General features: G+C 45.8%; 2 protein-coding genes across 2 annotated transcripts; both read right to left on the bottom strand.

Moving 5' to 3' along the window:
* Positions 1-306: 306 nt before the first annotated feature.
* deaf1 (DEAF1 transcription factor) lies at positions 307-8,586 on the bottom strand. Its single transcript, XM_030365277.1, is given in 14 exon segments — positions 307-868; positions 1,341-1,430; positions 1,870-1,944; positions 2,689-2,985; positions 2,987-3,018; positions 3,299-3,406; positions 3,609-3,723; positions 4,000-4,044; positions 4,237-4,302; positions 4,912-5,051; positions 5,251-5,397; positions 6,175-6,304; positions 6,994-7,079; positions 8,171-8,586. Coding segments are annotated over 14 exon segments (1,599 nt in total). The 5' UTR covers positions 8,340-8,586; the 3' UTR covers positions 307-769.
* A 2,535-nt stretch (positions 8,587-11,121) lies between these two features.
* bet1l (Bet1 golgi vesicular membrane trafficking protein-like) lies at positions 11,122-13,321 on the bottom strand. Its single transcript, XM_030365316.1, has 4 exons — positions 13,203-13,321; positions 12,655-12,740; positions 12,321-12,377; positions 11,122-12,143 (listed from the first exon to the last, which is right to left on the bottom strand). The coding sequence occupies exons 1-4, from the start codon at positions 13,219-13,221 to the stop codon at positions 11,976-11,978; spliced, it is 330 nt and encodes a 109-aa protein (XP_030221176.1). The 5' UTR covers positions 13,222-13,321; the 3' UTR covers positions 11,122-11,975.
* Positions 13,322-15,275: the final 1,954 nt, after the last annotated feature.

The following is a 15,275-nucleotide window of genomic DNA, read 5'->3' as shown; positions in this document are numbered from 1 at the left end:
CTGCCTGGGTCCGGCTCTTTGTTGGTTCTGGAGGAACCTGAACCCTGGATCTGCTCAGCCTCCAGGATCCGCGGAGGATTAGAAACTTGTTTGTACAAAGTCGCAGCGTTTGAAATCCATCTTTGTGGAATAAACTTTTTTTGATGAAAAGTGTTGTGTTGTCGTTCTTTGGGGCTCTAGGACGAGACCGGGTTAACCTCTTAGACCTTGACCCCCCCGCAGCGAGGACTACCATAACCACAGCCAGCTAAACATCTTCTGTCTGAAATAGAGTTCTGTTTTCTAGAGTCTTTCAGAGACAGCACAAACAGTACACACTCTTTATTGATGTATCAGGACTACTCTGATCAACACGGAGGTCCAGGATACACACTCTGGGAAAAACGAAAAGCACAATTAAAAGAGATGAACTAAAACATCAGCCAGGCTGTGAGATGTGGTGAGGAACGCTGAATGGTTGCTTTAGTTCATGCTGGTTGCGTCACGGCGTCAGACCCACGGTTCATTACGTTAAATGAGTCTTTTAATGCCCAGTGTAAACATGAAGGTCTGACTGGACACCCCAGACCCCCCGGAGCTGGTCCAGACCCCCTGGAATGGAGCTGGTCCAGGGATCCAGCCGGGTTGGGAGGGACCCCTTCAGACGATGAAGGAATGACGAAGAGGAGAACGCTCCTCAAGGGGGTTCCTGGGGGGGGCCCTCCTGGGTCTGCTGGGTCCCTCGGGGGAGTCTTGGGGGTCTCTGCTGGGGACCTGGTCCAGGTGGGGGCTACACCAGGACCTTGGTGATCTCTATGCTGGCCAGGGGGTCGTCCTCCAGGGGCAGAGCGGCTCCCGGCTGGCAGCTGTTCTGGTGCTCCTTCCAGTCCTAGCAACACGTTAGCATATGTGGTTAACAACAAGTAAACCAAATATGATTAGAAACTTAACAAAACAGACATTATTATGACTACTTCGATCAATATCACAACTTAACTCAACTTAACCAAAAATATAAACCAACTAGTTCAGCCTGGGGACACACGTGTGTGTGTGTGTGTGCCTTTGTCTCTGTTTGTGTGTGTGTGCGTGCTTGTATCTGTGGGTGCCTGTGTCCCTGTGTGTGTGTGTGTGTGTGTGTGTGTGTGTGTGTGTGTGTTTGCCTGTGTCCCTGTGTGTGTGTGTGTGCCTTTGTGTGTGTGTGTGCCTGTGTGCCTTTGTGTGTGTGTGTGCCTGTGTGCCTGTGTGTGTGTGCCTGTGTGCCTGTGTGTGTGTGTGTGTGTGTGTGTGTGTGTGTGTGTGTGTGTGTGTGTGTGTGTGTGTGTGTGTGTGTGTGTGTGTGTGTGTGTGCACGCCCGTACCTTCTTCTGGCAGAAGGTGGAGCAGTAGTTGACCTTGTGACAGCCGGCGCACTCACTCATGGCCGTGCGGCCGCAGTTCACACACATCTGCTGTAGGGGGCATCATCATCAACATCATCATCATCATCATCATCATCATTATAATTGTTAACGTGACAACAAAGAGGTTGTTTGCTCCCTGCAGACCTGGGATCAGCGGACAGAGGTCCTGCTGCTATGAACACATCCTACAGGCACAGCATAAGCCCAGGAATGACCCTACCTCTGTATGTCTGTCTGCCTGTCTGTCTGTCTGTCTGCCTGTATGCCCACAACCTTGTCTGTCTGAATGCTAGATGTGTCTTATGTTGTATCTTTTTTTTCAGACAGACAGACCTGCCCAGCTCTGTCTAGCTGTGTGTGTGTGTGTGTGTGTGTGTGTGTGTGTGTGTGTGTGTGTGTGTGTGTGTGTGTGTGTGTGTGTGTGTGTGTGTGTGTGTGTGTGTGTGTGTGTGTGTGTGTGTGTGTGTGAGAGTGTGTGTGTGTTTACATTGATGGTGATCTCTGTGAGGTCGGAGCTTCTCTTGGTCTCTGGATCGTTCGTCTGGAATGAAACACTCTGGAACTACACACACACACACACACACACACAGGTCGTTATATATATATATGTATAGATAAAAAAAATAAAAAATACTTGCTGTTTCCCAATGTGAAGGAAGCATGCCCAACGGCCGCCTTTTTAAGGACGCTACGTCATAGAACGCCAATTGTAACGCCAGAATGTTGAGAACACTCGGAAATTCAAGCCCTTTTTGCGTCCTTTATTTTTGAGAATTCAGAGATTTTTCAAGGATGCATCGATGGATCATCAACGAGCCAAAATACCCACAATCCTGTGTTCACGTGTATGGAAAGCGATACACATTGCTTTACACAAGTGAAGTTATTTGAACGTTTTCAGAAATATTTTTTGCCGCATTGCTTGTTATAGATCAATCATGTAAACGCAAAGGATGTACCTATGCGATTTTTTTCAAACGTTTTTGCAACGTAATGACAGGCTATATTTATATTTTGCATGGATTGATTTGTTTTAATATGTAAGTAGTTGGTGTTTAAACAAACTACTGTCGCAAATAACAATTTAGACAATTAAAATATTAAAATATTTACCACTGGAGCAATATTAAAAAGCGGAAGCGGAAGCACTTCCACACTAGCAAGTCGTTCCAAACTCTGAGCGCTACAAACGCTATGCAGCACTCTAGCCAGCACACCCCATCTCCATAGGACGCGACTAGCACAGAAGTGCTCTAGCAAAGCTGCAGCCTTCACTTTGGGAAACCGCCAAAGGATATGGTTGTACCTGGCTGACTTCCTTCCTGGTCAGGTGACCGGAGGCAAAGTGCTCTGATTGGCCGGCCTCCTGCTTGGCCTGCCCTATCAGAGCTTTCAGCTGCTGGGCGTTGCCAAGCAACGTGTCAGCCAGCTGCTCCAGGTAGAGCCAAGGGCCCCTTGGGGCGTCGCCCAGCCCCGGCCCCGCCCCCGTCGCCATGGTGACCTCGCCGTCGCCAGGCACCAGAGAGGTCATGACCTCTAGGCCGTTGACCAGCCCCCCTGGGGAGGGAGGGGCAGACACTTTGGACTGGAGGGGGGGGCGTCGTCAAGGTTACCGCTGCGGGGAGGGAGCTCAGCACTGTGGGGAGGAGGGGGGGGGGGGGGTGTTAATACTACTTAATGACCTTTCTCTGTACTGTCTAACCCCTACCTGCTCCTTAATGACCTGTCTCTGTACTGTCTAACCCCTACCTGCTCCTTAATGACCCGTCTCTGTACTGTCTAACCCCTACCTGCTCCTTAATGACCTGTCCCTGTACTGTCTAACCCCTACCTGCTCCTTAATGACCTGTCCCTGTACTGTCTAACCCCTTCCTGCTCCTTAATGACCTGTCCCTGTACTGTCTAACCCCTCTCACCTGTGGTGGTGGTGAAGACGTCACTGGGGGCGGGGCTCTCTGACGGGGTGGGGGGGTCGAAGGTCAAAGTTCCAGAGGTGGTGATCTGTCCCGACGGAGACACCGTGACTGGAGGACAGACGGCCAATCAGGTGACTCACATTTAAAAACATCCAATGACAACCAATCTGTGTGTGTGTGTGTTTGTGCGTGTATCTGTGTGCCTGTATCTGTGAGTGTGTGAGAGTGTTTGAGTCTGTGTGAGTGTGTATCTGTGTGTGTGTGTGTGTGTGTATAGTGTGTGTGCGTGTGTGTGTGTATGTGCCCGTACAGGTTGCCCCCGGGGTCAGCGTGATGTTCTTGGGTGAAAGGTCTTCCTTCTTCTCCGAGGAGTCAGAGTCCTTCTTCCTCCTCTTGTAGGGGACGAAGAGTCTCACCGGGCCAGTCTGCACCACACAGGGAGACAGGCATGGAGACAGGCACGCAGGGAGACAGGCACATAGGGAGACAGGACAGGCAGGGAGACATGCAGACAGACAGGGACATGCAGGGAGAGAAAATTAAACGTTTGTGTGTGTGTGTGTGTGTGTGTGTGTGTGTGTGTGTGTGTGTGTGTGTGTGTGTGTGTGTGTGTGTGTGTGTGTGTGTGTGTGTGTGTGTGTGTGTGTGTGTGTGTATAGTGTTTGTGTCGTCAGTAGGAGTATGAATGGCTGCTTGTTTACCATGCTGATGTTTTCACTTTCCAACGAATCTCCTTCCTTCAAAGACTAGAATGAGGGAGAGCGAGAGAGAGAGAGAGAGAGAGAGAGAGAGAGAGAGGTGAGAGAGCTACAGTAATAGTGGTACCAGGGTAAGAGACATAGAGCTGCAGTTATAGAGGCACCAGGGTGAGAAACATAGAGCTACAGTAATAGAGGTTCCAGGTTGAGAGACATAGAGCTACAGTAATAGAGCGGTACCAGGTTGAGGTCGTCACAGCAGGCAGAGCATGTACAGGAGGCTGCGTGGGGGTTAAGGATCCTCTCCTGGAAGATAAACAGCAGCTTTAATACAACATAGTACTACCATTAATACTACTATAATACTAACATTAATACTACTATAGTACTACCATTAATACTACTATAATACTACCATAACACTACTATTAATGCTACCCTAATACTACCATAATGCTACTATAATGAAACTATAATACTACCATTAACACTACTATAATACTACCATTATTATTACTATAATACTACCATTAATACTACTATTAAACTACTATAAATACTACTTTAATGCAACTATAATACTACGATTAATACAACTGTAATACTACCATTGATACTACTAATACTTCCATTAATAGTACTATAATGCTACTATAATAGTACTATAATGCTACCATTAATACTACCATTAAAACTATTATGATACTGCTATACTACCATGATACGACTATAATACGACTATGATACCACTATAATACTACCATTAATACTACTATAATACTACCATTAATACTACTATAATATTACCATTAATACTACCAACAAACTACCATAATACCAGCATTAAGAGGGCTAACATACTAGCATTAAGGGCTAGGCGTTGCTAGGCGCCGGGAGGCGGTGTTGCTAGGCTACCTGGATGAGGCACTGCAGCGGTCTCCCGGCGTAGCGGATGCTCCTCTTCCAGTCCTTGCTGCTGGCGCGGCCGGCCATGCCCTCGAACTCGGTGGGCGTGAACCACTTGTTGTTGTGTTTGATGCAGCGACCTTTGCCCCCTGGACACAGACACACATGTTGACCCAGACCCAGACCCAGTGTGTGTGTGTGTGTGTGTGTGTGTGTGTGTGTGTGTGTGTGTGTGTGTGTGTGTGTGTGTGTGTGTGTGTGTGTGTGTGTGTGTGTGTGTGTGTGTGTGTGTGTGTGTGTGTGTGTGTGTGTGTGTGCGCGTGTCTCTGTGTGTGTGTGTCAGCTCACCGGAGCCCAGACGGCTCTTGTGCAGCACCCCGCTGGTGTTCCTGCAGCGGACCGGCAGCTGGCTGTTGAACACTGAGGGGTCCCAGTTGTACTTGGAGCCGCCGTCCTTCTCCGACGCCACCGCCAGCACGGCCCCCTGGCCGCCCGCTGGACACACAGCACACTGTACACACTGGACTACACAGTACTACACTGGATACACTGGACACACAGCACACTGTACACACTGGACTACACTGGATACACTGTACACACTGTACACACTGGACTACACAGTTCTACACTGGATACACAGCACACTGTACACACTGGACTACACAGTACTACACTGGATACACTGTACACACTGGACTACACAGTACTACACTGGATACACTGTACACACTGGACTACACAGTACTACACTGGATACACAGCACACTGTACACACTGGACTACACAGTACTACACTGGATACACTGGACACACAGCACACTGTACACACTGGACTACACAGTACTACACTGGATAATACTGTACAGACAGCACACTGTACACACTGGACTACAGAGTACTACACTGGACTATACTGTACACACTGGATACACTGGCCTGTACTGTAAAACTGGACTATACTTTATACACTGTATATATATATATATATACAGAGATAGATAGATAGATAGATAGATAGATAGATAGATAGATAGATAGATAGATAGATAGATAGATAGATAGATAGATAGATAGATAGATAGATAGATAGATAGATAGATAGAGAGATAGAGAGATAGATAGATAGATAGATAGATAGATAGATAGATAGATAGATAGATAGAGAGATAGAGAGAGATCTATCTATCTATCTATCTTTCTATCTATGCATAGAGAGATCTATGTATTTATTTCTATAGTGTCGATCTATAGATCTATGTATCTATATACCGGAGGCCAGTGCTGCCGCAGCGCCCTTGAGCCCAGCAGCCTCCACGATGCTGCCATCTGCGTGGACCACGATGAGGGTGGCCTTCTGGGAGCCCAGCCCCTCGGCCAGCTGCAGGGTGGTCCGCCCGCTCTGCACACACGCCCATCAGTTACCACGCTCTACATCAGAACATAGCACACTCTACGCTCAAATGTACCATGCATTTTAATAGAAAAGACTAAGTTATAATATATGAGACTCTATGTTAAAATATATGATATTCTACGTTATAATATATGAGATTCTACATTCAAACATATGAGATACTACATTAAAAGAGATGCAATTCTACATTCAAATATATGAGATTCTACGTTATAATATGAGATTCTACATTGAAATACTTAACATTCTACATTGAAATATAAATTAATTATAATATGATATTCTTCATAATAATATATGATATTCTTCATTCAAATATAGTATTTATAATATATGATATTCTACATTAAAATATATCAGTCATTTGATTATATATTTGAGATATAATACATTATATTAAACATTATAATATATTATCTGATGCATTCTCCATTCAAATATATATAATTATTTTACATATTATGTTTAATAATATATTATATTCTCCGTTAAAATATATAAGAGATTAGAATATATTATATAACATTATAATCTATTCTAATCTACATTCCCATTGATATATATTACATTATATACTATGATATATTAAAAGACATAATGTATAGTGTATAATTATGTAATGTACAGTGTGAACATATGATCGTATATCATAACAGATTATTGTATGAACTCACAAACACGTGTTCTGGAAGGCTCCCCGTCGTGGTGAAAACCGTCTCCGACGACGACTGTACATCACCCACTGTTACCGTGGTTACCTCTGGGGAGACATATACGTACATAAACATCTATATACACATGTGTGTGTGTGATTACCTTTTATTTTTCTGTGTTTAACTTTTGGAATGGTGATGAAAACCATTTGGAGAATTCACTCACCAGACTGCTAAATTCACCCTAGCATAGCAGCCATCTAGCATAACAGCACCCCTAGCATAGCATCACCCTAGGATAGCAGCAACCTAGCATAGCAGCACCCTAGCATAGCAGCACCCTAGCATAGTAGCACCCTAGCATAGCAGCACCCTAGCACAGAAAAACACTAGCATAGCAGCACCCTAGCATAGCATAACACTAGCATAGTAGCACCCTAGCATAGTAGCAGCCTCACATAGTAGCACGCTAGCATAGTAGCAGCCTATAGTCAACCTAACCATAGTAGTGTTTACGCCATCCTAGTAGTGTTTGAACCATCCTAGTTGTTTACACCTTCCTAGTATTGTTTACACTATCCTAGTAGTCTTAATACCATCAAGTAGTTTACACAATCCTATTAGTTGACACTATTCTAGCAGTGTTTACATCATAGTGTTTACACAATTTGAATAGTGTTTACACCATCGTAGTAGTGTTTACACCATCCCTAGTAGTGTTGAACCCTTTCTAGTAGTTTACACCATCAGAGTAGTGTTAACCATCCTAGTGGTAATATGTACACTATTCAAGCAGGGTTTACACTATCCTAGTAGTGTTTACTCCATCCCTAGTGTTTACACCATCCTAGTAGTTTACAACATCCTAGTAGTGTTAACTTCATCATACTAGTGTTTACACTGTCCAAGTAGTGTCAACATGATCCTAGTACTTTACACCATCCTAGTAATGTTTACATCATAATACTAGTTTTTACACCATCCTGGTAGTGTTTACACAATCCTAGTTGTTTACATCATCCTAGTAGTGTTTACAACATCCTGGTTGTGTTTACACCATCCTAGTTGTTTTCACACCATCCTAGTTGTGTTTACACCATCCTAGTTGTTTTCACACCATCCTAGTTGTGTTTACACCATCCTCGTTGTGTTAACCATCCTAGTTGTGTTTTCCCGGTTGTGTGACCGGACGTCTTGCCTCCGAACGCCGCCTCTGCCGCCTCCTCGTTCGGCAGCGCCACGGCTCCCAGGTCGAGGCTCTCCGCGCCGCCGAGCAGCGTCACGCTCACTTCGGCCTCCGACTCGGTGTCGGACGACTCGGGTCCGAGTGCCTTCGTCGCCGACTCGGCTTCGGTTTCTTCATCCATTCCTTACCCGCCGACGCACGACTGGAGCCGAACCTATCCGAACCTATCCTCACCTGTTCTAACCGATCCCGCTGACGATGACGTACGAGGTTATTGTTAAAGGGGATTATACGGTTAGAATATTACATTTAGAGACACTTTGCTGGCTTCATCAAGTCTATAAATGGCGACTCAGAATATTATATTTTTCATGCACTGCGCACAGGAAAGAGGTGCACCGGAAATGACCGAAAGAAAACGAGCGAGCGCGAATCAGAACGGTTACTGGACGCTCGTCACCCGAGTGGCGTGCACGAGCTCAGTGGGGGTGGTGGGGGGGGGGGGGGGTTAGCGATGTCCATGGTTAGCGAGCGAGGGGAACCCCGAGAGGGAGTTCAGCCCCAGTACAGTAGCCTATACCGCCAGTACTCACCCACCCCCTTACAGCGCTGTTGAGGAGCTTAAACCACAGCAAGTGAGGATTTCATTCGGCAACATGAAATAATTTTGGTGGCCGTCATTTTCCAGGGACGAATATAATAAATTAAGAAGAATTAACAATAAAATGTAGATAATTTTATTCTGCAAATAATGATCCTATTACTATAAAACCGGTATATATACTATTATTTAGGAATTATATTTTCTCAAATAGTCAGCATCAGGGTTTCCTTGCGTTAGGATCTGGCAAGATCTGGTGCATCCTTTTATACCTATATTTAACTGTTACTAAACCTCAGAAGTATAGCTTCTTAAACCTGTTAAACTAATTACAGGTTTAAGAAGAATATTATCATTAATTGGATTTAGTGAAAAGGCAAAACTATACTGCTTCCAGTTCTTTGCACCTCTTTGTTCTTCTGTATTTTAACTGCTCTTTGTCCAGGGTCAGCCTGTCCTGTCCTGTTCTCCATCATTCATCATCATCATTAACATCCTATCTTCTGTTAAACTGAATAACAACTAGATGGAATTAAGCATCAGGCTCAACAGAATTAATGTTTCCTTTATTAATTAGTGGATCACATGTCACCCAGCACTCCCAGTATATGGTCGGTCCACCAGTACACATCACTACTCTCACTGCCATAAATATTGTTTATGTCATTATTTAATATGTTTTTGTTTATATTTATGTATTTAATCAGTAATCAATATTGAGTTTGCATCATTAGGTAGGAACTAAACTTCAGTTTGCGTTACACAGGCACACTTTAGGGTGTAACAGCCAATGCACGTGAGCAGACGTTATTCACTCCTAAGTTGAGCAGAAGAGTGAAGATGTATTACTTTCAACCGACATCAAACTGCAGGAACCCACCTTACATCACACTGAAGGAACCCACCCTACATCACACTGCTGGAACCAACCCTACATCACAAGGGGTGGGAATTGATACGTTTTTATGAATATCAATGCCATTGTCGATTCTGCCCATCGATCCAATTCCTTATCAATTCTCTTACCGATTCCTGAGTAGTTCATTGAGTGGCAAAAAAAAGAGTTCTACAGTCTTCTGCACCAAAAGTAACCATTTTATTTTCTACATACTAACACAAGAACAAGAAACAAGAAAATATAGTCTAAATAAGTAAGACTGACAATAAATAAGTAATAAAAAAAATAGGAAGACACTTACAATTGAACATGCTAAATTATGATTTAACACTATACTTTTATATACATGTTTTAGATATAACTGTAAGCTTAAACCAAACGTCATTAAATTAAAGTTTAAAACTTTTCTAGGAAGGATTATAAAAAGTAAACAAAATAGTGAACATATATTCTTATGCAAGAATATAACCATATCTGCCTTTTCTGGGAGTGAAAGGGGTAACTTGAGCCGATGTCGAGGGGCCAGCTGCCTGAGAGCGATCATCTAAAATGCATGAAATTTGTATAGGTCGGCATTATTAATAAAAACTACGACACTACTACTATAAAAACTGCAGTTGCAAGGCGACAGTGGGCTGCTAATGCAGGATATGTAATGTGAACGTTACCGTTGTCAACGGAGGACATAGTAGAGCTTGTTTGACTCGTATGCAGGCTTTTGAACACATGGCATTCTTGGGACTTAATTCCATGCTTGGTAGACAAATGCTTTAGCATGTTGCTGGTGTTTGCACCCTTACACGAAATGATAGATTTGCACTGATTACATACGGCAGAATTTTCTTTGCGTTTGGTGAAATGGAACCAGACTTGCGATCGCTTCCTACTGTCTCCACGATGCTGCCTTGTTGTTTTAAGGTTGTCGGCGCGCGCAGGGTCGTCGCAAAAATTTTGCGTAAACCGGAAAACGTGGTGAAGAATCGATAACGTTGGAGGCGTATGATTCCGATAGAATTGTTGGAACCGGTTCTGAGTAGGAACCGGTTCTCGATTCCCACCCACACTGCAGGAACCCATCCTACATCCCACTGCACTACTAATAGCACTTGTTCTTATCATATACATTTAGAATCTATTATTATATGATACATTCCTATTCTTCCAGTTAAGCGTAAGCATACATGTTTTCCGACTTAGCTCGAACAGTAGGTTGGAGATTACGCTTTTTCCATTCAGACTTTCCGCCTCCGACCGTTAACGAAAGAATCACATCACTGTAGTGAATATGTGATGTTCTCTGCCTGTGTAATAAATGAGTCACGTGATGGTATCGGATCGGCGCATAGACTTGCATACTCGCCGATACCCGATACTGCATTTTAGGCGGAATCTGAGGAATTTTCTATACTGGTATCGGCATCGGAAAACCACTCTAGCCTCATGACAGAAGGAATGTCTGATGTGAACAGGGTTGAGGGTTGATGAGCAGTAGAGCACATCTCTCCTTAAAAAGCCGCACTTTATTTAATGTTACTAACATAATGTTTATTTCAACCATGCCATATAATCCTGATACTCAACTGAATCCTCAAGCTTCTTTATCACTTGCTACTTTTCACAAAAATGTCCCCATCCCAAAACCAAAGTCTATATACATTATTAGAGTTAAAAGGATAAACACATTTCTCCCCAGGCAACACAATCCCATCACCACTAATACATGTGTGCACAGAGCTCTCATACAACTGAGACTCCTGAAACACCAGAAGAGGGGGGGCGGTGAGGCCTCACTGGGACTGGACCTCATCTGCCCCATCAGACCGGGGGTCGATGAGGGAGCTGTGGAAGGCTCCAGTCCGCCCAGTGGCTCCGCTGTGGGTCGCCCAGTACGCCCTGGTAAAGGTTCTGATCTTCAGACTCTAGTATCTCTCTGGAGTTCATCAACAACTTCATTATTGTGACAGGATGGTGGGGTTGTAAACTGAAGTCCTGGTGATGATTCTCCCAGATGAGAGGCCTCCCGGCTGGTCTGAAGCAGGGGTACCAGGCCTGGACTAGAGGTACCAGGTCCGGACTAGGGGTACCAGGCTCGGCCTAGGGGTAGGGGGGTCTGGACTGGGGTGCCAGGTCTGGACTACGGGTCTGGGCTTTGGGCACGGGGTTCGGGGTCTGGGTACCGGGACTGGGCTTGGGGTAAAGGGTCACGGCTTGGGGTACCGGGTCTGGGTTTGGGTCTGGCTTATGGGGTGTCGGTCTGGGTCTGGACTAGGGGTACGGGGGTGGAATGTTGGTGGAGGGTGGGGTCGGAGCGGTGGTGCTCATCTCTGTAGGCGGGAGACGAGGTAGTAGAGCAGGAAGAAGAGCGCCACCAGCCCCCCCGACATGTAGCACATGATCTTGCGGTTGTCCCGGCTGGAGCGCAGCATGGTGGAGAAGCGCTTCACGCTGCCCGTCAGCAATCCCGTCGCACTCAGGAAATCAGAGTCCTGAGGACGCACAACATAGGAAGTCAGAGTCCTAAAGACGCAAAACACAGGAAGTCAGAGCTCAAGGACGCACAACACAGGAAGTTGGAGACGCTTCACATTCACAGTAGTCGTGGAACATACATACATAACACACAATTTTATAAATAATATAAAATCATCTTGAGAAGATCTCACCATGCCATCGATGTACATGTTCTGGTCCTCTGCGTCCTTGTCGATGTCATAGGCCAGCTTCCACAAAACACAACAAACACTTTCAGGAACACCCAGGGACAATTTGTATTTGTTAAAGGACATGAGTTAAAAAATGCATACAGGCTTGTACATTTTATGCCAATTAATACAAATATGAATAATCTGAGTAAGGCAAAGCCTCATCGCCATCGCCATTTAGAGAAGTATTAGCTAAAAACTGCTAATCATTATTATTATTATTATCAATAATTGCTAACCAATCAATAGATCTCCTAACTGTATTGATATCCAGTCAACTGTGCTCCTCACGTACCGACTTCAGACGGGACACTTTGCTCGCCAGGTTCTCCGCCAGAAGTTTGTTCTCGGCATCCAATATGTCATCAACTGCTCCATGTCCTGCATTTAAAACTCCTCATTAGTGAGCTGAACTGATAATCATTGATCATACTGAGTTCAACTGATAAACACTGAGCATTAGTGAGCTGAACACTGATCATAGTGAGCTGAACTGATAAAACACTGATCGTTAGTGAGCTGAAATGACAAACACTGATCATAGTGAGCTGAACTGATAAAGACTGATCATAGTGAGCTGAACTCTCGTCTACCCTCGGATACAAACTTGAACACTAAACCCTGAAGTAAACAGGCAGGATTCTTTCATGGCTGCTCGACTTAGTGATAGTGGTTAATTAGTTCACTATTAGTGTACGAACTACACAGTATATTGTTAGTCGTCCTGTTTTACATCTGAACCGTCTACTGCACTCAATAAGATTGATACAGCAGTGTTGACTTTAATCATACAATCATTATTTTAACATAAATCTATGAGTTGGCTGACGTGTCAAGACTTACCCCGACCCCAGTCAGCCATGTTGTCGTGTTGTGAGGATCTACGGAAGCTGCGGAGATCCAGCCAGTCCGACACTGCGTTTATCCTCCCCCCCACAAGATGGAGCCAAACACGTGTGAGTGTGTGTGTAAGGGTGTGTGGATGCGTTGTGTGTTTTAATTTTCTGAGTATCTGTGTGTGTGCGTGTCTATGCGTGTGCTAGTGTGTGTGTGTGTGTGTGTGTGGGTGTGTGTTTGCTACCATCTAACTCTTTATACTGCTATGAGCTAACTCTATATACCGCTTTGAGATAACTCTTTATACCGCTATGAGCTAAATCTTGAACTGCTATCAGCTAACTCTTTATACTGCTATGAGCTAACTCTTTATACCACGATGAGCTAACCCTTTATACCGCTATGAGCTTAATCTTCATTATGTAATGAGCTAACTCTTTATACCGCTATGAGCTTACTCTTTATACCGCTATGAGCTAACTCTTTATAATGCTATGAGCTAACTCTTTATACCGCTATGAACTAACTCTTTATAATGCTATGAGCTCACTCTTTATACCGCTATGAGCTAACTCTTTATAATGCTATGAGCTAACTCTTTATAACGCTATTAGCTAACTCTTTGTGCCCCTATGAGCTAGCTCTTTATACTGCTATGAGCTAACTCTTTATACCGCTATGAGCTAACTCAAATTCAGCCACCAGTAAACTGGTTCTTTGGCTACGAGCTAACTGTCGTCAGCCCAGCGAGGTCACGCCAGGGATATGGTAGTGGTGATGTCATCACCCGCTAGTGTTTAGTTCCAGCCAGCCAATCGGCTGCAAGGGCTGTCTAGGAGGTCCACGTGCACAGACCTATAAGACTATGTGTGTGTGTTTGTGTGCGTGTGTGTGCATGTGTGTGCTTGTTAATTCTATGTGTGTGTGTGTGTGTGTGTGTGTGTGTGTGTGCTATAATCCGCCTGTGGCGTATTAGGAATATTTGCAAGTACATGCATCAGTGAGTGTGTGTGTGTGTGTGTGTGTGTGTGTGTGTGTGTGTGTGTGTGTGTGTGTGTGTGTGTGTGTGTGTGTGTGTGTGTGTGTGTGTGTGTGTGTGTGTGTGTGTGTGTGTGTGTGTGTGTGTGTGGAGCCTGTTGTAATCCTTTATAGTCTGGTCCCTGAGCATGCAACAGTGTGTGTGTTTGCACATGGGTACCTGTCTCAAGCATGCAGCTCCAGGAGCGTACAGGTCCAGGAGCGTGCAGGTCCAGGAGCGTGCACATCCAGGTGCGTGCACGTCCAGGAGCATGCACGTGGCTGATTTATGGAACTAGGTGGTCCGAACACCAGCTGCCCCCCGCGGTGCGTCCTCCCTGCTGTAGACTGACCTCCTGCAGACAGGGGAGGGGGGAGGGGGAGAGGGAGACAGGGGGGGGAGAGAGGGGGATGGGGAGAGGGAGACAAGGGGGAGAGGGGGGATGGGGAGTGGGAGACAGGGGCGGGGGAGAGGGGGGAGGGGGGAGAGGGAGAGACGGGGGGGGGGGGGAGAGGAACATTGGAGGAGATCGAGGTGGAGGGTGAGGAGGTGAAAGAATAGATCGGGGAGGGGGTGAGAGAGGAGGTGGAGGGGGAGTTGGAGGTTGAGGGGGAGAGGGAGGGGGAGTAGCTGGGAGAGGGTGGGAGTGGGAGGAGGTGAGAGAGGAACCGGAGGGGGAGGGGGAGGTGGAGGTGGAGGGGGAGTAGGTGGGAGAGGGGGCAGGGGGAGGAGGTGAGAGAGGAATCGGAGGGGGAGGTGGAGGTGGAGGGGGAGTAGCTGGGAGAGGGGGGGAGTGGGAGGAGGTGAGAGAGGAACCGGAGGGGGAGGTGGAGGTGGAGGGGGAGTAGGTGGGAGAGGGGGCAGGGGGAGGAGGTGAGAGGAGATAATGTGAAGAGAGGAGAGAGAGGAGGTGGAGTAGGTGGGAGAGGAGGTGGAGTAGGTGGGAGAGGAGGTGGGGGGGGAGGAGGTGAGAGAGGAGATAGGGGGGAGGAGGTGGGAGAGGAGGTGGGGGGGAGGAGGTGAGAGAGGAGATAGGGGGGAGGAGGTGAGAGAGGAGATAG

This window comes from Gadus morhua, chromosome 9, assembly GCF_902167405.1.
Source record: "Gadus morhua chromosome 9, gadMor3.0, whole genome shotgun sequence".
Taxonomy (NCBI): Eukaryota; Metazoa; Chordata; class Actinopteri; order Gadiformes; family Gadidae; genus Gadus; species Gadus morhua.
Note: the sequence above shows the minus strand (reverse complement) of the source record. Positions and strands in the feature narration are given on the sequence as shown.

What these genes read in the sequence shown, in the direction of transcription:
- bet1l (XM_030365316.1), bottom strand. An exon ending in AAGTGTCCCGTCTGAAGTCG is followed by an intron (nt 12,378 to 12,654) that starts GTACGTGAGGAG and finishes GTTTTGTGGAAG; the next exon opens with CTGGCCTATGACATCGACAA. An exon ending in ACATGTACATCGATGGCATG is followed by an intron (nt 12,144 to 12,320) that starts GTGAGATCTTCT and finishes GTGCGTCCTCAG; the next exon opens with GACTCTGATTTCCTGAGTGC.